This window comes from Mesoplodon mirus (assembly GCF_964341445.2).
Source record: "Mesoplodon mirus genome assembly, chromosome: 17".
In the NCBI taxonomy this organism is placed as follows: Eukaryota; Metazoa; Chordata; class Mammalia; order Artiodactyla; family Ziphiidae; genus Mesoplodon; species Mesoplodon mirus.
In genome coordinates this window covers 12,668,120-12,693,187 of record NC_138993.1, presented here as the reverse complement: position 1 = coordinate 12,693,187, position 25,068 = coordinate 12,668,120, and the positions used below count along the sequence as shown (strand labels likewise).

The window sequence follows — 25,068 nt, the reverse complement described above, 5'->3', positions numbered from 1 at the left end:
TTTTTCATTGGCTGCTTTGTTGCTGGGCGAGGAGAAAATCTTCCTTCATCCTGCTGGGATATGTCTTTCTTCTTGATGGGGTCTATAAAGTAAGCTGCTCTGAGAGCTGTCATTTCAGGGCTTCCTGACTCCATTGTGAATGAGGTTTTCCTTTATTCATTTTCACACCTCTTTGCTGCTCTAATGCCTATTCTACTTCTCTTTTACAACATTTGGCATAAATAAAATACCACATAGGCAATGGAATAATAATTCTGTCTCCAAAAGAAATGGTAATGAGCAATAATAAAAAATGTTTCTTGTCTCTCTATCTTAAGAAATAATTCTAAATCTCCAATAATTCTAATTCCAGAATAATTCTGAATCTGAAATTTAATAAATTATGTCTAACCAATATTGACATTCTGGCTGAAAAATAAAACTATATGAATGCCAAGAGAACTGTGTCTCAGTGACTTAAGTGAACATAGATTAAGACTTCTCACAGGCTTATTAAGCATAAGTTCCAATGACATCAGCTTACTTTAGCACTTCATATCATGAACACAAGGCTACCTAGTATAACCATGTCTTGCTTTAGGCATAATATATCACTTGTAGTTAGGGCCTTTATTTTATGTGAAATTCAGTATTAATATAAAAAGAAACCAATCTGCTGTTGGAGGAGTTGTGTTTTAAAGTGAGATTGAGTGTGTGCTTTATGTATTATGAAGGTTTTGATATATCTGTGAGCTTTTATTGGATGAGAATCAAGTGATCATATGTCACTTCCTCTGGACCACAGTATACCCAAATCCAGGAGTGATGATAAAAAATATATTTAAAAATTAACTTCAAATATTCTTGTACTTAGTTGTGTAGTATAAGGTGATGTTGTTTAACCCAATAATATTCTCATGCAGTAGATTCTATTATAGTCCTACTCCAGGAAGGATTGTAAAGTCAATTTTATGGAAGAATGAATTTCAAATTGTGTGGACATTCCAATAGATTTGAAGTCATAGAGATTCTGGAATATTAGTAGGTTTTAACACAACTTTAAATATCGGATGTGATAGTGCATGAAAAGGAATTTATATTTCTGCTTTCTTTCAAAATGCTCACAGCTGATGAATCTCTGGATGTTTGTTTAATTTAGTTATTTGTTTTATATGAGAATAAGTGATTCCAAGAAAATAAGGCTCAATAATATCAATTAGCAGTATATAAACTTGCTCTTGGTTGGTTCTGAGATAGAAAGTAGATCTCATTTTTAAAAATAATCTCTCTAGAGATTGTTCCATATTTTCCCCTTTTTCTTCGTGTAGAAGGAAATGTTATTTTTAAAACAGTACTCCCCTCTTCCCCAGCTGCCCCAAACTACCACTGTCAGAGAAAATTGATATGTTTATATGATTCGGCATTAAGTGGAAGAAAGGATCTGAAAGGCAGGCAGAATGCCCGGACTGCACAAAACTATGACGGTCATGCAGTGAGTGTGGGCCATTGAAAGGTGAGTAACCTACATAATTGGGCCTGGGCTGTGTGCGAAGATGTCCCAGCATTTTATGTTATTAGGGATTTTAGTTTCTTTCAAGGCTTCCATGTACCAATGGCACATTATTTTCCGTCTCAAAATTAGAATTTTTAAAAACCTCTAATTTTGGCAGAAGGAGACTTTATTTGTAAAATCCCTTGAAGGTAGTGATGAAGCAAATTATCATAACATTTGGAATAAGATTTTTCTTGTAGTAAAATATTCATAAAAGTTACATTTTTAAGTGTACAATTCAATGGCATTAAGTATATTCATGTTGTTGTGCTTCCGCCACCACTATCCATCTCCAGAACTTTTCCATCCTCTCACTTGTAACTCTGTACCCATTAAACAAAAACGCCCCCTTCCCTTTCCTCTCAGTCCTGGTAGCTTCTATTCTTCTACTTTCTGTTGCTATGAATTTGCCTGTTTTATTTACTTCATGTAAGTGGAATCATTCTTTTGTGTCTAGCTCATTTCATTAGCATAACATCTTCAAGTTTCGTCCGTGTTGTAGTATGTGTCAGAACTCCCTTCCTTTTTAAGGTTGAATAATAGTCCACTGTATGTATGCCCCATTCTGTTTATCCATCCTTCTGTTGATGGTCACGTAGGTTGTTTCCACCTTTTGGGTATTGTGAATAATGCTGCTCTGAGCATTGGTATGAGTACCAATCAGTGTCTGTGTACCTGTTTTCAATTCCTTTGTGTATATACCTAGGAGTGCAATTACTGGGTCATATGGAAATTCTACATTTAATTTTTGAGGAGCTGCCAAACTGTTTTCCACAGCTGCTGAGCCATTTTACCTTCCTACCAACAGGGCACAAAGGTTCTAATTTTTCCACATTCTTGTCAATGCTTGTTAGTTTCTGTTTTGTTGATAACAGCCATTCTAAAGGGTATGAAGTGTTATCCCATTGTGGTTTTGATCTGAATTTCCCCAATGACTAATGATGTTGAGCACCTTATCACAGGCTTATTGGCCACTTGTATATCTTCTCTGGAGAAATGTCTATTCAAGTGCTTTGCCCACTTTTCAACTGAGTTGTTTGGGTTTTTTTTGTTGTTCAGTTCTTTATACATTCTGGATATGAATCCCTTATCAGATATAAGATTTACATGGAATGTGATTTTTAATGGAAAGAGTCTAAAAAACTACTATATATATATGTATTTTCCACCTATTTGTGCATATTACTTTTCACATTTAAGAATTCTATGGAGTTTCATAACATACAGTCATATAAGTAAAAGAAAGCAGATATTTAAAAAGATTCTTTGTTTCTAAAACCCCACCAATCTTAGGTCACATTAATTTTAAACAAATCATGGTTAGATTCGAGGATATTTAGCCAGCAAAAGAGATAACAGTCCAGTGTGTGATATAACATTCAGTGACACAGCAGTTGTTCTGCAAATGAAATTAGAAGGGCCATTTGGTCTTTGTAGCTCTAGAAATTTGGATCACTGAAGAAAAATTAGCTGCTGTCCCCTAGAGTCTGTATTTTGCCCCTCAGTGTCCTCCTCATTTAAAAGCTTTCGTTTGAGTTAAGAGAGTTGTAATGCAGGTAGATTAGAAATAAGAATTTTTAAAACTTGGTTCTAGTTCTGCTTTTGACATATTAATATGGTGGTAGTATAATTGAAAATCCAGCAGCAACTCTTAACTGAAAAACAAAGATATTTTAAAAAGTGTAAGACCTTTTGAACAGGATAAGGACAATAAATATTTTTAGTCTCATTTATATGTGGTATCAAAAAAAAAAACAAACCCAAAACAAAAAGCCAACCTCATGGATACACAGAACAGACTGGTGGTCTCCAGAGGTGTTGGGGGAGGGGGCAGAATAGGTGAAGGGGGTCAAAAGGTATAATTTATAACATAAATGAGTCATGGGAATGTGATGTACAGCATGGTGACGCGTGATCATACTGTATAGTGCTGCATATTTGAAAGTTGCTGAGAGAGTAGATCTTAGAAGTTCTCATCACAAGAAAAAAATTTATGTAACTAGGTATGATGACAGATGGTAACTAGACTTACTGTGTTGATTATTTTGCAGTATGGACAAATATCAAATCATTGTCTTGCACACCTGAAACTAATATAATGTTATGTGTCAATTATACCTCAATTAGAAGAAAGGATTTTTCAGAAGAATAGATTAGAGGAGAGAAATAGTAGGAATAGAGTAGAATGACCAGGAGTCAATTTCAAGCAATGAAAGCCTAGGTCAGCATTTCTCAGCCTTGACTCTACTGGTGTTTGGGGCTAGGTAATTGTGGGGTGCTGTACTCTGAGTTGTAAGATGTTTAGCGTTACCCCTGGCCTCTACCTGCTAGATGCCAGTGACACCCACTCCCTCCAGCCCAGTTGTGACAACCAAAAATACCTCCAGACTTGCCAAGTGACCCAAGGTGGGTAAAATTACCCCTCCTCCCTCCTTGAAAACCACTGGTCTAGGATGGTAAGAGCCTGAGTTGAGTTCCGACAGCAAGCTGTCATAAAAAGAGGAAAACAAGTGCAATTTTGAGTAAAGAAAATTTCCAGTAATTAATACTTATTAAGCAGCTACTATTTCCCAGGCACCAGCACTAGGTGACATAGTGCCGTCACACAAATAATCATAAATATTTATTAAATGCAGATTTTATGGGAGGGATTGGAGCTACAGAGATGAATAAGACAGTTTCTGTCCTTAAAGACGGTCGTTTAATAGAGGAGAGGCAGATGAACAAATAAATTACGATCCAGAGTGAAAATAGTAATGTGTATAAGCTACTGACTGAGAAGAGAATTCATCTGGGGAAGTCATGTGAGCTGGGTTTGAGGGATGAACAGCAGTATTGCCTCCCGGAGTGGATTTTGCAGATGAGGTGGTGAATTCTCCATGGTCTTTTAGTCGCTAAGTTGAAGACCAAGTTGAGGTAAAGCTCTCTCCAGACTGTCACCTCTGTCCAGGGAATAAAACTCCCAGAATATAATTAAACCTGGGATGACTGCCCGGGGAAATTGTACATTTTCCCTGAGGGTTTGAGTGGAGCGATTAGCACCTGGCAAATCCCAGAGCTGTGCCATTTTAGTGGCAGCTTGTATACTTCACAGATTGTTTTAAATCATTATCAGATGAGGAGATGCATATCTCACTCCCTTAATAAATCAGACTCTCTGCCAAATTATATCAACAACACCTTGTTGATTTTGAAAAAGTTAAATAAGAGGCCTATTTGCATCCTCTGGTTAACAGGTTCTTTATTAGCAAGTAGGTGTGCTGTCTTGGAACCTAGAAACAGATGGGGCCATATCGCTTAATTTGTGGAGTGGCCATAGATTGCTTCATCTCAAGCAGCAGTGTTTGCTGTTATGTAGGAAAAGTGCAATTATTCAGTGGCAGTTTACATAATATACATTCAACAGTAGTGGTGCTCTTCACTTCCTTAATTATTTACATTTTAAAAATTTTACATGGAAAAAGAAAGCAATGAGCATCAGAGAAAATTGCCAAAGCATTTATCTTAAACTGCACCACATATTCTGGTGCTGCTTTTTCTTCACTGGCTTCTGTCCCATTAGTAACAATAGTGTTCAGGCTTGCTGATGTCACTGCTCACTCATTTAATTTAGCTAAATGTGATAAATGTGTTTAATGAAGATTTCGTTTGGAATTTTTTTAGAAGGTCAGTATGGTACTTTTGCATTGCAGGGTATGTTTTCTGATATGATTGTAAAACTACATAAACTTATCAAAAATAATTATTTATGTATCCTAAAAGCTATGGAGACATGAGATAAGATGCAAAAGCTCTTTTCCCTCTCAGTTCAGAGAAGACAATTTATGGTTATTCTGCTTCATCTCATCTGATGGTTTGTTTTTGAAAAATATAAAATGTTCAATGTGATAGTAACGAAATGATTTTTAGCTTTAGTACGTGTGAATTACTGAACACTGACACACACCAGAATGGCTCCAGCCGCTCCTGCCCCACTGACAGTATGGCTTTGAAAGGGTGCCTTGGCACCAGAGCCCAAGCTTAAACCACCTGCCTTCCTGCCATTTCAACTCTTCTCTGACAGGAATTGCTCAACCATGGTATTATCTTCCTCTCTTTTCCTTTTCTCCTCCTCTGAGCTGTGGACAACTCTGTCTTCTCAGGACCTCATTCATTCGTTTAGCAAATATAAGTGCCTAATATATGCTAAACCCTATTCTAGGAGCCTGGGGTACAGTGGTGAACAAAATGGACAAAAATCCACATCCTAATAGAGCCTATGTCATGGTGGGAGAAAAGAGACATTAAACCATAAAAATAAATAAAATACAAAACAATCTTGAAAAAGGAGAACAAAGTTGGAAGGCTCACACTTCCTGGTTTCAAACTTACTACAAACCTACAGAAATCAAGAGTGTGGTATTGGCGTAAGGCTAATTAGATCAATGGAATAGAATTGAAAGCCCAGAAGTAAAACCAACCATCTGTGGATCTGTGGCTGATTGAGTTTTGACAAAGGTGTTAAGAACACTCCATGGGGAAAGAATAATCTCTTCAACAAATGGTGCTGGGATAACTGGGTATCCACATGCAAAACAATGAAGTGACACTCCTATCTCACACTATACACAGAATTAACTGAAAATGATCAAATGAAATAAAACTAAATAAAAGTTTTAAATAAAAGTGCTAAAACCATAAAACTCTTAGAAAAAGACATAGGGGTAAATAATTATGACCTTGAATTTGGCAATGAGTTCTTAGATAGGACTCCAGAAGCACAAGTGACAAAAGAAAAAGTAAATAAATTGGATGTCATCAAACTTAAAAACTTCTGTACATCAAAGAGCATTATCATGAAAGTAAAAAGACAACATATAGAAAGGGGAAAATATTTGCAAATCATGTATCTCAGAATCTCTATATCCAGAATATATAAAGAACTCTTACAGTGCAACACAAAAAGACTAACAATGCAGTTTTAAAATGGGCAGAGGACTTGAGCAGACTTTTCTCCAAAGAAGATACACAAATCACCAAGAAGCATGTGAAAAGATGCTCAGCATCATTAATCATTAGGGAAATGCCAATCAGACTACAGTGAGATACCATTTCACATCCTCTCAAGATACCCTACATTCCTTAAGTTGATGCCAGTTTTCAAGCAGGTAAACATGAATATATTTTATCAGTAGATTTCCCACTCTGGTAGATTCCTTTGAATGGCAGGTTGGGCTTAAGCAGAAAACGGCTTTGTCATAATATGGAATACTATCTGCAGCATTTTAAAAGAATGAAGTAGATTTATATAATACTAACATAGAAATACCCTCAGGCAAGTTGCAGAATGATTAAATATTTTTAAAAATTCAAACTAATACTATATTTTTTTGGTGAGGACCTATCTATATGTGAATATGAAGAGGAAAATATCTAAAAATAAGCCCAAAGAGGTAATAGTAGTTATACCAGGAAGCATATGAGGATTTGGGAACTGTGGTTGATGATCAAATGAAATTTAATCTTATCTGTTTTAACTTTTGTAAGAATAAAGCTTAATGAGCAACTTATATAATTAGAATTGTAAAATGCCTTGACTGATTTAGATATGACTAGAGGCAAAATGCCTCTGGGTTTATTTTGGTTTTGTTTTAGCAATTACTCTGAAACTGTTGACAACCAACTGTAAAATCTGTACAGGGAGTGCTCAAAATCTGGTTTTTTTTTTAAATTATGGCACACGAAAGTATTGTAAGTGAAATAAAAATGCAACTTAGAGTTAAAATTGAAACTGACTACCACAAAACTTTAAAAACAAAATACGTGAAAGTGCTTACAATATTTCATTCATTGAAATAGGCAGAATATAAGACACATCTGTGAACTAACCCTATTTTACAATATTTTTATTTAGAAGAAAGAGTTTTAAATTCATAAAAATGTTAACAATGATTAACACTTCTGTGTGAATGAACAGTCATTTTGGGACTCTCTTTTTAAGAAATTTTCCATATTTTTCTAGTTTTTTTTTTTTTCTTTTGTGAACACAAAATGCTCTTAAAATCAAGGGGAGAAAATTCCCTCACTATTTTAATTAAAGAAAAAAGGAAGGGAGAGAGAAAGGAGGAAAGACTGGGCAGGGCAAGGCAGGAAAGATGGGGAATTCTTGTGCTACTCTTCTGTCTCAAGTATTAATAGCTTGAATTTTGTGTTTTCATTGATTTGATCTTTAAAATATAATTTGATAACATGTATGTATCTCTGTGATATTTAATTTTTGTTTATCTGTTTTTAAACTTTATAAAAATGATTTCATACTCTGTATAGTCTTCTAGGCTCTACTTTGTTTTTCATTTAACATTTTATCTCTAAGATCAACCCTCAGTATAGTTAGTATATTTTTATTACTGTATGATATTTCACTGTGAGATTATTCCATCATTTATCTGTTCATTCTCTAGTTGATGGATGGGTTATTTCCAAATTTGTGCTATTTTGAATAATGCTGCTATATAAGTATTACCGTATATGCCGTAGTGTCATTTAGGGCAGTGCCTTTCACATAGTTTTAACTATAACCCAACAGGACATATACACACATCACGCTCTCTCTCTCTATGTATCTGTGTATCTATGTATCACTTCAAAAACTTCAAGATATAATACTTTTCCCTACTCTGAGAGCAATGACTCTGATAAAACCCAGTCTACTGATAGAGATCCAATAAATTGGATTTTATTAACCATTTCTACCTGAGGTTTGAAAACTAGTCTAGGACATACATCCGGTTGTGGAGTTGCTAGGTCTAAAGATATGCAAATTTCAACTTCACAAGATAATAGCAAATTGTTTGCAAAGTGCTGATCCACCTATTCCTATCAATTTTTGTTAATCACATTCTTATCAACACTTGGTATTTCCAACAAAGTTAGGTTTTCAACAAGAAGTCTATTAACTTAATAAATCAAGTGAGGACATATTAATGATTTTTACTTACATTCTACTCTTACAACTAAAAATTTCTAGCCAAATAAAGTGCCAGGATTTCCAGAAGACTGGAGAACACTGAGTTGTTCTGTATTCTGTTTGAGATCTTGCTTGGCAAATGTCTTCACATATTCTTTGTTTGAAACTACATCTCACTTATTACTGTTTGCTTTGCTGCTCAAGTATGCAAATAGTGATCTACCTCAGTTGTGGCTTCATGCTTGATTTTAAAGTTAAGCATCGCTGAGATATTATCTGCTAAGTAACAGTTTAACCAACTGAGAAAACAGGTATGTTGTCCCTGATGTAGTAGGACACGGGTCATTCTAAAAAGACTGGAATTTTTATGGGCAGTGGTGATGTCAATTTTAAAGCTCAAAGGATCAGTTAAGTATAAGCAGGCTGTTTGGTGAAAAGTTTTGGTTGATGTTGTCAAAATGTGTCCTTTTGTAGAACCAGCCTGACATCTAAGGCTTCATAGTAAGAACTCAGTTTAGCTAGTTTGTGGGTCTTGTCATCATTTGTAAGGTTGAGAATGTCTTTCCTGCTGTTTTTACACTTGCCGGGGAGGGGAGTGCCTCTGTATGCTGGGGCACTTCCTCTTGGCTTTTGCTGTGTTTCATGACTCCTTAGCACACAAAAATCTACTTGTTAGTCTAGATTCAGTGACTAAATCTACAATGGAAGAATTTTTGCTCTGTACAATGATTGACTTCATTATTCACAGCTATCCTCTTGGTTAATGGGCCATCAGCCATAATCTTATAAGGCTCCTTCCTTATGTCTGTCTGGCCTGGGTGACTCCAATAGGAGGTGAACTTCCCTCCAGCTTAATCTTTCAAGTCAGTGGTACAATTAAGCCTAGTCACCCAATAATGCCATGTTGTATATATTTCAATGATATTATCATCATAATTGACAAAAATTTTCCCAACACTGCCTTGCACCCTTTCATCCTTCTGGGTGTGAGTTTTTCTAGCTTGAAAATGTACAGAGCTCATTACAATGGGTGAGCTCACTTTGACTCCAGCACAGATGCCGTTTTTCGTTTTGTTTTGTTTTTAGTTTCTGGAATTCTTTCTCAAGGGCGAGAATCCTAACCGTAGGTCTAAAGAAGCACTTGTCGCGTGGTAGGACAGTAGCAGTTAACAGATGCCCAATGGAGCAGCAGGAGCAGATAAATTTACAGCACAGGATTGTTAGGACTTTAAATGGTGTCGTTTCCTTAGTTATATCGCGTCCACGTCTTCAGAGATTCTACCTGGAGGAAAACCTAACAAGTTGGAGCAGCTCAAGTTCATGTCTCACGGTCCATCCACAGGTCTAGGGAATAGGGAAACTGTCCTGCGGGGTGCCAGTTACAGACTGTGGGTCTCACTGGGCCTGGCACAGTGAAGAAAATAGATTGCTTCTGGGCTGGCCCAGAGTTTTAGACTCTCTATGATGAAATCACTTGTTGCCACCTATGTTTAAAATAAAAATAAAATAAAGCAACACTTCCCCATAAACCATTTGGCAAAGCCAAAAATATCTCCCCAAATATCCCTCATTGCATGTTTAAGACTCTAAATATTTTGAAGCAGTTTAATGGCCTTGTGTCCTGACTTAGATTCTTTTAATTCCTTAGGTAATGAAGACTTTGAATCTGGGAAGCTGTTGTATAGTTTTAGCACACAGCACAGCACCTAATGCATGGTAGAGACTCAAAAGATTTGTTGACTGAATCAAAGAATGAATGAAAGTGTACAAACTACCAGTCATAAAATAAATCACAGGGATGTAAAGTACAGCACAGGGAATATAGTCAATGATATTATAACAACTTAGTATGTTGTATAATCTATAAAAATGTTGAATCACTATGTTGCACACCTGGAACTAATAAGTCACTTGTACCTCATAGAAAGAAAGAAAGGAGGGAGGGAGGGAGAGGAAGAAGGAAGGAAGGAAGGAAAAGAAAGAAAGCAAGAAAGAGAGAGAAAAAGAAAGAAAGGAAAGAAAATGTGGAGAATTACTTCAGGATGGCTTCGCAGGGTAATTTAGAGGCTGTGTAGAAATAACCCGTACTCCTAGCAGTGTGCCTAAGCACAAGGGAAGGTAGCAAGATGCTTTGGTCATGCCAGGCAAATGGCCATTCACTCCGCTGTAGATCTGCATTTCTCAGAGGAACAAAGTGGAAAGAGGAAAAGTGAAAGATCACTTGTGTTTACCATAATTACAGGATGGAGTTACAGAAATAAATTAAAAAATCTGTTTTTGAGTAAGCCCCCTGCACATTACTTGTGTGTTGATATATGAGAAGTTCTGAATGAAAAATAGGGAGATTTGAAAAAACATCTTTCTGTCCTCTGCGTGATGTGGCTGTCATGCACTGTTCTGCTGTGTCGCCACAGCACATTCCCCATATTTGGGCTGAACCGCATTTATTGAGAAATGGTGTGGGGGGAGACAGAGAGAAGGAGGATGTACTTGTTGGAGGCAAACTCATTTCTGTTGTTCCTAAACACTCATCAGGGTTAAAAAATGACATCCACGGTGTCCTGGGGTGACTTTATAACAACGAGAAGGTGGAAATATACCTCCTTACCTACAAAAACAATTTCAAAACATCTATTTAGAAAAAGGGAAATATCCCTTTTCTGAATTTGAGCTAAGCTATTCTACATGGATATCATCTGATATTTAGAATAATACAGTTTTCTGAAGGACACACTGGGAGCATTTTTAAAAAGTGGTTTATTGACTACATCAGTAAAATAATACCGTATTGCTTACAAAAAAGCTGGCAGGTTTGTAAAATTCTTAAAGTTTTAAGGATGTTTGGTGTTTTGATGGGCAAAGAGTTTAGAAGATAAAGCGTCCCCAAAGCTAATTTGATTTGCTCTGCAGTTTGCTAACAATGGGGTTCTTTACTGCCTAACAAAAATGTTTAGATGATAAGATGGCCAGAATACGTTTTTAAAGTTAGAGTTGTATTTTAGAAGTAGCCATATAATGGGAACTCTCTTAATTCTACTAAGGAGTCTAGATTGTTTCTATTAGATATACCTTTAGAAGCAAAATATGTAAAGTTTAACAGTTAACTAAAGGATCTGAAACATAGACAACTTGGTAAATATTTATTGAATGAAAGGGTATTTATTCCTGGGCTTCCCTGGTGGCGCAGTGGTTGAGAGTCTGCCTGCCGATGCAGGGGACACGGGTTCGTGCCCTGGTCTGGGAAGATCCCACATGCCGCGGAGCGGCTGGGCCCGTGAGCCATGGCCGCTGAGCCTGCACGTCCGGAGCCTGTGCTCCGCAACGGGAGAGGCCACAACAGTGAGAGGCCCGTGTACCGCAAAAAAAAAAAAAAAAAGGGTATTTATTCCTGAAAAAGCTGAATCAGATTTTTGTAAATTGCAGCATACTTTTATATTTATAATGAGTCATTTTGTAAGACAAATAATCTCTCCCAAATTTACATTTGTGGCAAAGCCAGATTTTCATAGATCAGAATTGCTTCCAGTAAGGGCACCTTTAAGATGCCTTGTGTTGTATCTTTTTGAGGTTGCTAAGGTACAGAAAGTTTGTTTTTTTTAAGGGCAACAGTTATTCAGTTTATAAACAATTCAGTAAAAATAGATTTCTGAGGATCTTCAATTTGTAATTGATAAATCATCCATGCTGAAATAGTTGGCCTTGATTCTATTTTCCTTGAGAATGTGGAATGTTTTATAAACACACTAAGAGTTACAAATATAGGAGGGAGGAAAGAAAGAATTGCACTGTCTAATGTGATGATACACATTTGTGCATACATGAAATTTCAATCAAAACATTCTAATACAAACAGTAAAGCATGTTAGAGTTTGGTCTAAATTAAGAAAAGGCTCTAAGTAACACATAGTCTACTTTGTTGCAATCCTATTTGGGTCCTACTGTGAGTTAAAGACCTATACTTTTTTCTGTTAGCTTGTCTCTCTGCTGAGTTCTGGTGATATAATTCAAGTTTTAAGACAAGTAAGAGCTCCTGATGAGTGGGTTGTCTCTTTGTAAGATGTTCACTACCTATTGTCTAACTGGGAATGCAAGACTTATCTTGGGAATAAAAAAACATGGAGCCACATTTTAGAGTAAATAGCACGCTACTTTTTGAATGGATACTGGAAATCCAGTCCTCTTGTCATTTTAACAAGAGCTGAACCAAGATCTGTAGGCATCTCAGAGAGGGTAATCATATGGTTCTGCTTCAAAATCTGTTGAGGAAAGGTGGGGGGAAAATCAATCTTTGTTAATAAAAGGTTTATACAGAAAGAAATTAAAGTATGAAGCAGAATCAATGCTTGGAAAAATAATGGGCAAAACATTTCCTAATTTTTGCAGTTCTCCTTCTCTTCTAGGTTTTTTATTGGGATTTTTCTGACTCTGGAGGTGTTTTTCAGTTGATACAGAATTCAAAAAGTACAAAAGTAACATGTCTTTCACCCTTCTCCCCAGCCACCATTTTCTTTCCAGAAGCATCTAATGTCATCAGTTTCTTGTGCATCCTTTCAGAGTAATGAAAGTATTTATCTTCAGTCCCTGCCTCAAAACTATTATATTAAAGGTTCAAAAGGCAATCACGTAAATCACTCCTTTCTGTAAGGAACATGAATCCTCTGTATTACCACTTCAGAATTTCCTCTGACTTGCTAATTTCCATGTGCTGGGTGGCATGATCATCACAAAAAATATTTAGAAGTGTTATTTTTTCACACTTGAGGGCACTGCCTACTTTAGTAGGAATGTGACCAACTTATATTTTGAGAGTGTGTTGTGGTATTTTTGTGATTCGTATAGATAAGTACCCGAGTACTGTCTTGGCTGCCCTCCTTCCTTATCCAGCTCTGATCACCTCCTTGTATCATACAGGGAAAAGAGCCCACTGGTAGAGGACCCAGGTTTCAGTCTGAGCAGTGAGCAATGCTTCTTTTCCGAGAGTAGGTTGGATTTTTCTGAAGCTCCTTGGAGTGGGACCCTACAACGGCTTTGTTGTCTGTCAGCCGTGCTGGCTAAGTGGCCCCAGTAGGAGCTTGCCTTTTGCTTTGTATCTGTATTTCAGAACACACTCCTGTTTTCCCACCCTCTCCCTGCTTCCCACCTTTTCCTTGCTCCTGAAGTCTCTCATCCCTCCTCCTCCCAGTCTTAACTCAAGCTTCAACCAAGACATTAGACTTTTTCAGAGGTAATGCTCCCATTCTTCCAGTGACCAGATGGACAAACCTACCTGAATCTGCCCCCATTCTCCCCTCTTCCCTTCCGTGGCCCCACTTCCTCTATCTTTTGCAACATGAATCTCTCCTTTTTTTACTGATTAATTTCTCTCAATGCGTAAGATGGTCTCTAGAATCCCCATCTTAAAAACACAAAACAACACTCCACTGATCCCACCTTCCTCAACTGCTACCGCCCTGTTAGGTCTCCCACGGTCTCTCACCTGTACTGTAGTGTGTTCTACTTGGTCTCCCTGCTTTCTTACCATCCTGTTTTTCTCCACATAAGCAGCCAGTGTGATCATTTAAAAATGCATCCGGTCATTTAACTTCTTTGTTTTTTAAACCCATTCAGAGGCCCCCCTTTGCACTTAAAATAAAATCCATTTTCCACACATTGCCTTCAGAGTCCATCATGAGCTGCCTCCACCCCACCCCTCCCACCTCACCTCCTTGCCCACTCCTCCTTGGCCACACAGGCTTTCCTTCAGCTACCCAAACTCACCAAATTCTCCCCACCCTTACGCCACCCTCTTAGAACTTTTGCCTGGAATTCTCATTCCACAGCTTCTGGAGAAGCTGGCACTTTCGCCTCTCTGTTTGTTACCAAACCAGACTTTGGTCCACTCACCCAATGTGCAGCAAAGCCAATCTACTGATACTAGGTTATGTTGAAGGAAAGTACAGTGTTTCTTGCAGGGCCAAGCAAAGAGAATGGGTAGCTCATGCTCAAAAGACCCGAATTTCAGGGTCCCTTGAGATTCTGTATGAATTTTAAAATGAATTTTTCTATTCTGCCAAAAAATTGGGATTTTTTGGGTAGTATTGACATCTTAACAATATTAAGTCTTTCAATCCATGAACATGGGATGTGTTTCCATTTACTTATGTCTTTCATTTCTTTCAGCAGTGTTTTATAGTTTTCATTATACAAGTCTTTCACCACCTTGGTTAATTCCTGAGTATTTTATTTGTTTTGATGCTATTGTAAATGGGATTGTTTTGTAATTTCTTTTTCAGATTGTTCACTGTTAGTGTATAGAAATGCAACTGATTTTTGCATGTTGACTTTGTATCCTTCTGCTTTGCTGAATTTGGTTATTAGTTCTAACAGATTTTGTGTATGTGGACTCATTAGGGTTTTCTACATATAAGATCATATCATCTGCAAACAGAGATAAATTTACTTCTTCCTTTCCAATTTGAATGCCTTTTATTTCTCTTTCTTGCCTAATTGTTCTGGGTAGAACTTCCAGTATTATGTTGAATAGAAGTGACAAAAGCGGGCATCCTTGCCTTGTTCCTTATTTTAGAGGAAAAGCTTTCAGTCTTTCACCATTGAGTATGATGTTTGCTGTGGGTTTTTTAATATATGGTTTTTATTATGTTGAGATAGTGTCCTTCTGTTTGTAGTTTGTTGGCATTTTCTCATGAATGGATGTTGAATGTTTTCAAATGCCTTTTCTGCATCAGTTGAGATGACGTGTTTTTTTCCCTTCCTTCTGTTAATATGGTATATTACATTGATTGTTATATGTCTAACCATCCTTGCATTCCAGGAATAAATCCTACTTGGTCATGGTATATAATCCTTTTAATATGCTGCTGAATTCAGTTTGTTCGTATTTTGCTGAGGATATTTGCATTGATGTTCATAAGGGACATCGGTATAGTTTTCTTTTCTTGTCGTGCCTTTGTTGACTTTGGTTTCAGGATAATTCTGGCCTCATGGAATGAATTAGGAAATGTTCCCTCTTCTTCAATTTTTTGGAAAAGTTTGAGAAGGATTGGTATTAGTTCTTTAAATGTTTGGTAGAATTAGCAAGGTCCCAGTGAATTAGCAGGTCCTGGACTCTTTGTCAGGAGATTTTTTGATTACTTGTTCAATCTCCTTCTAGTGATAGATCTATTCAGATTTTCTGTTTCTTCTCTAGTTCATCTAGGTTATCTGATTTGTTGGACTACAGTTGTTCATAGTACTCTTTTGTTTTTGTTTTCGTTTTGGTTTTTTTTTGGTGGTACGCAGGCCTCTCACCACTGTGGCCTCTCCCGGTGCAGAGCACAGGCTCCAGACGCGCAGGCCCAGCGGCCATGGCTCACGGGCCCAGCTGCTCCGCGGCATGTGGGATCTTTCTGGACCAGGGCACGAACCCGTGTCCCCTGCATCGGCAGGCGGACTCCCAACCACTGCGCCACCAGGGAAGCCCCATAGTACTCTTTTATAACATATTTATTTCTGTAGAATCAGTAGTTTGGTTTCATTGATTTTTTTCTATTGGTTTTCTGTTCTCTGTTTCATTTATCTCTGCTCTAATCTTTATTATTGTCTTCCCTCTGCTAGCTTGGGGTTTAGCTTGTTCTTCATTCTCTAGTTCCTTAAGTTGTCCTAGTCTTTAATGTCTGGCTTCCAAAAGGAGAAAAAGAGAAACTTAAGAGGGGGTGAGGTGGAGAAGAAGTATCAGCCCTTTAAAGCCCCTGGAAGTCACTTCAGCCAGAGGGGAAGGGGCTTGCACCAGTGGGAAGTGCAAGATCAACGGCTGCCCTCCAGTTTGTCTGCATCTCTGTGACTGGATCAGCAGTTGGTGATCAGAGCACAGGTACCTGATGTTTGGAGGACCCGGTCCTTTTTGCCTACCTTGGCTCCCTGCGGAAGCTGTGCAGGCTGCTGCCAAGAGATATGGACTAGGTAACTGCTTCTTGTGCTAAGAACTAAAATTGGCCCAGATTAGCCACAATTTACCATCCAAGCCTTCCCCTGAAGTTGCCAGCCTTCAAATGACTCCAGAGTTCCACAATAGTTGCATTCGATTCTGCTAGTGTAATAATTGTCTAGGTGGGAAGGCAGATTCCTGGTGCTTCATACTCTACCATCTCCTTAGAATTCTCTTCCTAGTCTTTTTAAAGACCCTTCCCCAGAGCCCAGTTGAGTTAGAATAGTCAGCTGTTCTCTTCAGTCTCTTCAGCTTCTTTCCCTTCTCTCTCATACTTCCTCCTTTTCCTCTTCTAATTCAGTGGGTCTTTTTTTTCTTTTCTTTTTTTAATCTTTTGGTGGTCACAAGTTCTTTTAAGAATTTGAAGAAAAATACCTATGAATTATCTCCCTAGAAAACTCTGTATATGCACGATCACCCAAAATGAGCAGACAGTTCAGAGGTCCACAGTGCTCTGAAATCCCACCATGGGGGCCCCTGTTATAAGGACGCATGTCTGTCATCTTCCTCTGACGCTGTGGGCAGGAAGTATCCTGCTCCTGCGACAAGACTCTCACTAGGAGATTGGTGAATGCGAACTGCCCTCTCACAGATTTGTAGGAAGTCTCTGATTACAGCTAGAAAAGTCTCTTTCCTGGCATATGACATCATGATGCCATTTCCATGTTTATCCACCAACTGGCATGTTTATCCAATGACATTAAACTGGTATGTGTATGAGGTCGTTACTTACACCTTACAGTACAAACTTGTGATTGCCACTCATTTGGAACATGTAGAGATGACAGGCTAGTTTAAGTGAGGACAAATTTGAATTAATCAAATATACGTCTGTGTATTTGTGTGTGTGTGTGTGTTTAATTAATTAACTTATTTATTTTATTTATTTTTGGCTGCGTTGGGTGTTCATTGCTGCACACGGGCTTTCTCTAGTTGTGGCGAGCAGGGGCTACTCTTCACTGGGGTGCCGGCTTCTCATTGTGGTGGCTTCTCTTGTTGCGGAGCATGGACTCTAGGTGCACGGGCTTCAGTAGTTGTGGCTCGCAGCTCGGTAGTTGTGGCTCACGGGCTTAGTTGCTCCACGGCATGTGGGATCTTCCTGGACCAGGGCTCGGACCCGTTTTCCCCTTCATTAGCAGGTGGATTCTTAACCACTGCGCCACCAGTGAAGACCCTGTGTGTGTGTTTTAAGCCTGGTTTCTCTTCAAGTGTGTACAGTAATAAGACATGATAGACATGTGCCAACAGCGATAATGATAGCCAGCTGTTTTCTAGATAGCATTCTTTTGGGTCTCTTTTTACACTTGAAAAGCCATATCAATTACTGGTGTACAAGAAGTGCTGTAGAAGTAGTCAAGGAAACAGTCTCTTCTTTTAAGGAGGTTAAGTGTTCTTTTGGCAGGGATTCCCTGGCAGTCCAGCGGTTGGGTTCGATCCCTGGTCGGGGAACTACGATCCTGCAGACCACGCAGTGCAGCCAAAAAAAAAAAAAAAAAAAAGTTCTTTTGGCAAGTGTGTTCAAATTCTAAATTTCCATAGTAAACTGTTTTATGGAGGGGATACCGAGATATACTTAATGCTGGCCGTGGATTAGAGGGTCAAAATTGATAAGGTTGAAAAATTTAAAAACAAAACAAATAATGAAATAACAGTGTTCTGTCATGAATGTTTCTGGAGTGGCCCTTGCAACCCATGGACACCCCAGGCTGACTGGGGTACACTGCCTGGTAGGTGATGTCAAGTTTTCTTGGCCACATTGACCAAGAAGCAGTGCCCTTGAGGGGTTGTTCAGTGGTTCCATATGCTCCTGAGCACACAACCAATGTATGCATCTTAAACAGTATTTTTTGAATTATGTTTTCTTCAGGATTGAATTCACCAGTTGAATCTTCCAGTGAGGCCAAGTAAGTGGAAATAAGATTGAGTAACTGCTAACAGGAGTTGGATTTAAAGGGACAACTTAAAAAATAAAAGGCTCGTATCTCCCAAACTTTTACCCAGCCTGGCAAATTGGATTTTAGTGTGGAATGATGCACAGTTAGATCATGGAGTGTGCATGTGGCCAGTGCTGCTTTCTTTTAAGTGGTCCTGTTTATTCAAAAAACTTGAAAATGAGAAGTTGTTTTGCTCACTCAGTTAGGGTTTATTGTAAAACTCAGATGCCAGAAAAAGAGAGTACAGTATTGTTTTTGTGCTGTGAGAGTGTGAAGTGGACCACGAGTGAACCGGAGAAGGCATGGTTGTGGTGCGTTCTTCCTTCTGCCCAAAGAAGGAAAGCTCTAATGGTCAACAGATGGTGTTTGTGGATGTCTGGCGTTAACACTTGTGGATGTCTGGCCGCATCAAGGCCTTGATGAAGGCGCTGAAAATGGTGGCAGACACAGTCACGCCAAGTGTACATTTTCACTCATTCCCCAGGGGTGATAAAAATAATGCTAGAAAGAAACAAAAAGGTGGAGAGAAAAGTGGGCCCTGTGCTGTGTTGGTAGATGGCATTTGTCATAAAAAGGGCCAGTTTGATAGCCTCGGAAAGAAGGTGTTCTGCCTGGCTCCATGCGCGGTAGCTTCATGGGTGAAGGTGCTAACTTTCAGTCTCCCCGGGGCTAGCAACGTAACACCAACAGCTGAGGGAATACAGCTATTTTCCTTTTCCGTTCTGTCTTCCCCTGAAACAGAGGTCGAACAGATATCTTAAAGGTGCAAAATGCTATCAGAAAATACCATTTGAAATGAACATTACAGGAATATCTTGGCATAATGGCCGCAAAACCCTTTATCGCTTGGCAGGAGAGAGGTATAGAGGAAAGTAGCACATTAGCATTGAGGACTGCTTGTTTCGCCAGTAAAAGCAAGCGCGGTGTACAAAGAAGTGTATCCTGAATGTGTTATTTGCATTCATTTAGCACAAATAAATCATTTGGTTTCACTTCGAAGTGGAAAAAAAAATCCCATGTGTGGGATGACACGTGGTTGTTGTGTAAACCCATGTGACACGACAGACACGGAGTCATGGGCCCATCGCCCAGACAGACCCTCCCAGTGAGACCGAGCCCCTTCTTGATCTGCAGAGGAGGAAATGAGGGGCCCCGGAGAGAGCACAGGACTCGCCCAGGATCACGCAGTTGATCCATGACAGCGATACGCAGTTTTCTTACAAAAGTGAGAATTTAACCACAAAAAACTTTAGAAAATTACCCTTATCTGCCAAGTGGGTTTATCTTTTAACTGTGACTTACATCCTTCTAAGTGCAGCTCAATGATCATCTTTGGAACCCTTCCAGAACCCCCCAGGTTGGACCAAGGGCTCTTCCTGCTATACCACCTCCTGCCTCTCTCTTCCGTAGCTCTTGTTATATTTTGTAGAAATCACCTGGTCGTGTTTTTGTGTATGAATCCTCCACGTACATTCATCTTTATAGTTTACTCTGTTTCGTTCTTCTTTGTGCTTTATAGGCATGGAGTAATGACCAGCGTGAGTAACACCACCCCCCTTCCTATTTTGTGAGTTTTACAACAACAAACAAACTTTGCTTGGTGACCCTCGACACATGCACATGTACACACACAAACACTCACTCACACACACACACACAGAACGCCTACCTCTGAATGAAACATTTAAATGGAATAATGCCTTTTCTTTCTTTGTTAGCTGCCCTGCAATATGGTCCACTCTGTTGTTTTTACAAAAGCTACGTGTTCTAGTAAGTTGATTTCCCAGGCCATTAATAGATAGGAACCCACAGTTAGGACGACAACAGCAGCAGCAAACCCTGGTTCCGAGAACTGTGATTTGTTTCGTGGAGCAAAAGTTCTTTAAAGGGTATATTTAGTTTAACTCTGCTGAACATCTTCCTAAATAGCTGTTTTCTACTGCTGACCTGAGCTTAAAGATTTATGCCACAATTTACTAATAACAAATCCTGTGTGAAACTAAGCAGAATTCAAAGCTCTTTGGGGGTTCAGATTATTCTGTGTCGTGTTGCTTCTCCTCTTTAGAGCTCCTGACCCTCTTCAACCATTGCTTTAATGCAGCCTGTCTCGATTAAGTAAACAGAGCTCGAACACAGTGTCTTAACTATATTTTATAAATTCATGATTGTTAAGCCACAAAATCAAGCTTTCCAAATAAAACTGAGTGTACGTCAAACTGCCAAGAGAAAAAGAACAGCTATCGAGCCCTTAACGTCTCCTTTTCACCCTAGTTTACCTTTCTCCATACAGTGCTAACTAAAGTCTATACAAGGAATAAAGTGAATATGTGTTGCTTCGTATTTATTGAATGTCACCAATTTCTGTGTAACCACCGTCCTCTTCACAGAGCTGCCTGATGGTTATCACAAGAGCAGGTGTTGTGATAGCACCTTTGTTCAAGATGTGCGTGTCATTGTACTCAGAAAGGTGCAGCTTTCCCCCCCAGGGAACAAAGGAGAAAATTACGTTTAATTCATATTAAATGAGCTATTGTTGGACATTATGAGCTATATTGATTCCAAGATGCTAAAATGAGTCAGCTTTCTCCAAAACATAACCGGCAGCTACTTTAACCGTTAACAAGGGAGCTGGTTTCTAAAATCTGGAAGAAGGAGCGAGTTTTGTTTCAGCCAGCTATGTCACAGAAGAGGAAATGCATTTCTCCCTCAGGAAATTTAAAGGGCACTGTTGAATAACTGGGAAGGAGTGTCTCCTTTGGATGAGAGGGCGAAGAAGGCTTCAGCTGACCTTCAGGGAGGATAAAAACGTGACAGCACTACTGTTTTGTGTACGCGTTTGTGTTTGTGACTGTGCGTAACTTCTAGAACTTTCCAGTCTCACGACCCCTGGCTATTTTTCTTAAAAAAGATTCATTTATTTAGGCTGTGCTGGGTCTTTGTTGTGGCACGAGGGATCTTTGTTGCGGCATGCATGTGAGCTCTAGTTCCCCTACCAGGGATCAAACCTGGGCCCCCTGCATTGGGAGTGCAGAATCTTACCCACTGGACCATAAGGGAAGTCCCAGAACCCTTTCTACCTTTAAGAATTATTGAGAACGCCAAAGAACCTTTGCTGATGTGGCTCATATCTTTTTTTTTTTTAACCATTTTAGTAATGAAAACTGAGAAGCTTATAAAATTTACTGACTCATGAAAGACGACAATAAACTCATTATATAGTAACATAAACTTTTTTTGGAAAAAACGAGATATTTCCCCCAAATAGTGAAAAGAGTGCTGTTGTTTTATATTTCTGCACATCTGTTTAATGCCTGGTTTACTATACGACACTTGGATTCTCACATCTGCTCCTGAATACAGTCTGTTGTGATCTGTTGTTTGGGTCGAAGTACGTGGGGAAAATCTAGCGCACACAGATGTGTAGTTGGAAAAGACAGGGCCTCACAGCCCACTGAAAGGGACTCTGGGACTCCCAGGGGTCCTTGGGTCACATTTTGAGAACCAGTATCCTATAAAGTAGTTTGGAAGAATATATGAGTGGTGAGATGATTAGTGGTCCTAATTTTTTTCTTTTTCATTTATATATATTTTGTACAGTGAAGATGGATCACTTGTGCAAACTATAAATTAGAAAGGAAGAGGCATGAGCATGTTGAGAAAAGACCCTAGAAACCCAAGCAGAGACATTTATACTTGGGAAACCATGGAGCCACTGTAATTTCTCAAGTTGGAAATGGCATGTTAAAAATTTTATTTGTTAGTACATGGATTAGAATTGGAAGAGAGGAGCTCCTTCAGAGGTGTTGCAGTGATCAAGGGGGTGGTGGTGAGGTGGGGCAGGGCTCAGATATGCGGAAATGAAGAGAAAGCTTCAAAATCTGAAAGACATTTTGAAGGCAGAATTACCAAGACTTGGATATAGGGAATAAAGGAGAGGGAAGAGTCAAAGGTGACTGAGAGTTTTCAAGTCTAGAACATTTGAAGAATATTTTCCCTCTTACATCCAGCCTTTAATCTTTTCTGAAAATTATCCTGATTAAGTTCACTGAAGTCTTATTTTGTGTTTTTCAGAGTTGGCCAGCCCATCCCAGGGCTTAGGAGAAAGTCAACCCACTTTCCAGCCTGCATTGGTCACAGTCACTTCCAGAAGAAAGGGAAGACCTATGACGTCCCTGGAGAGTTGGTACCTATGACATCCCGGGAGGCATCCTTGCTCACTTCATTCGGGCCCTGCGGGCAGTGAAGGGCCTTGGGTCCAGCTCCTGTTTGCACTGGACGCCTGTGGTCCCTCTCTTATGCACTCCAGCACCCCCATCAGCTCCCTTTTCTCCTTCACCAGCCCAGCAGTGAAGAGACTGCTCGGCTGGAAGCAAGGAGATGAAGAGGAAAAGTGGGCGGAGAAGGCGGTGGACTCATTAGTGAAGAAGTTAAAGAAGAAGAAAGGAGCCATGGATGAGCTGGAGAGGGCGCTCAGCTGCCCAGGGCAACCCAGCAAGTGTGTGACGATTCCCCGCTCCCTGGACGGGCGGCTGCAGGTGTCCCACCGCAAGGGTTTGCCCCACGTCATTTACTGCCGCGTGTGGCGTTGGCCCGATCTCCAGTCTCACCATGAGTTGAAGCCACTGGAGTGCTGTGAGTTCCCATTTGGCTCCAAGCAGAAAGAGGTGTGCATTAACCCCTACCACTACCGCCGTGTGGAGACGCCAGGTGGGTTTCCTTCATGGTTCATTGTAAAAGGTAAGAGGGTGTGTCCCAGTTGGTGGAGAACATGGGGCACCGGCAGGAGAAGGACCCCCTTTCCCGCGAGAGAGGGAGAGAAGAGAGGGAGGTTCGATTTGCAGGAACTGATCCAAATTTTGTAGTCAGAACAATCTAGACAAAAGATATTTTCATTTCAGTATACGTGTAAGCTTTGTGTGATTTTGAAAAATGCAGTTTTATTTTGATGCATTTTGGAGTCATCATCCAGTTCTTGAAAGCTCTTAATATGGCCTCGACATGATCAACTGTAAGAAAATGAACATCCTCCTCCCCGTCCCCCTTTCCTGCACTCAGCTGTGCTGAGCTAAATGGGCTGCACTTTCCCCAAGCTCAAGTAAGTGGAGGTATCTCCTACCTGGGTCTGGAAACAGCCAGTGAAAGAGTTGCTGGAAATCCTTCCAAGACTGAACATAGTGGCGGTTAGGGGAGATTGGTGGCTGTTCTTAAATATGGCTTTAAATATAGGAAGGTGTTGTTCCTAAAACTCTTCACACACACACATGTGTGTACCTATATTTCTCTCTCTCTCTCTCTCTCTCTCTCACACACACACACACACACACACACACCCACATACCCTTTTGGAGAAGTCTGGTGTTCATCTTCATTCCTTCACACTGGCTGTAACAATTTGACTACATTTTTCTTTGGATGGAGTGTTCCTGTGGCTTGATGGAGGCCGTTTCTGTGGGAGCTTCCTCTCCCTGATTGGCCATCTGCCCCATTCCGGGAGACCAAAGGGCTGGCACATGCACTCTGGGAACTGGCCCATGTCTATTACGAGGCAGTTCTAGGTAGGAAGACAGGTACTGGGGGGAGTCCAGCCTGCCTCCTGCCCCCTTCCCAGGTTCAGTTAACCTTGCAGCCATCCTGGCTAAGTCATGCCCAGCCTATAGCAGTCTTAGTGAGGTGACCTTTCAGGCTCCCAAATCCCACTGTCATGCTGTTAAACTGTTGTCAAGTAAGTCACCTGCCTGAGCGTGGATGCTTCTCACGGTCACATCGCCCCGGATACAGGGTGAGACTGTGATGAGAAAGGCCCACATTCCTGGTGAACCTGATATGCTTTCCCCTAGATCACGTAGGTCTTTGCTTTCTCCTCTTCTTTCCTGCTTCTCTCTGAGCTTTCTTTGCCTACTTAAAAAAAAATGTCGTCAATGAGTTTATGACAGAAATGACTAGATTTCTCTTTTGTTTCTAAGATTTGAATTATATTAAGCATTCAGAATACATCCCATGAAAAATATTTATCAAGAAATCATTTTTCTCTTCCTGAGTAATGTAGTTATAAAATGTGTCTTGTAAGAAGTATCTTGTAAAATGTATCTGGCTTTCCTTTTGAACACTTGAAACCCTAATTTTCAAGGATTATTTCATGTTTTCATTTTTCATATTATGTGAGGTTCTTTCAGGAATGATAGTGTGAATGTTTTTACATATGGCAGCAGGTAGATTTCATATCATCATATTTTAGGTTTGAGTTTCCAAAATGAAAGATGGGCAAAGATTGTATTGATTTTAAGGTAATGTTTAAGCTATATCTTTTTTTTTTATTCCTAACTTTGATCTTTTAATAGAAAAAGGCAGATTTTACATCTAGCTTTCTGGCCGTGCTTAAAGTCAGTATTTTGAGAACAATGAAGATGCTAATGTGCACCAAGTTTGCTGGGTCCCTGATTATCATAAAGCTGAAGTTTTGCCTTTGAAATCTCTCATCTTTTGACCACCCGTTTTAGGAACCTTGAAGGCTCAATTCTGATTTTCTTTACACTCACACAACCAAGCACTAAAATCATCAATTTTAGTGCTTTTCAAACTATCTGTAGTGAAGGACCAGTTTTTTAAAACATTTCCAATCCCTCAAATATCAGTATTTTTACAATACAAATGAATTACTAGGCAGATGAAACTTTTGAAAGACTTACAAAATACA

General features: G+C 39.4%; 1 protein-coding gene across 3 annotated transcripts in view; it reads left to right on the top strand.

The window, feature by feature from the left end:
- Positions 1 to 25,068, top strand: part of SMAD9 (SMAD family member 9) — a 59,125-nt gene that overhangs the window by 12,420 nt on the left and 21,637 nt on the right. For 2 of the 3 annotated variants that reach the window (XM_082602541.1, XM_082602542.1), the window contains exon 2: positions 22,446 to 23,111. In XM_082602541.1, coding sequence (XP_082458667.1) covers positions 22,670 to 23,111 — 442 coding nt within the window. In that variant the 5' untranslated portion in view covers positions 22,446 to 22,669. The remainder of the gene's footprint in view (positions 1 to 22,445; positions 23,112 to 25,068) is intronic. The other variant, XM_082602543.1, reaches the window with a different exon arrangement.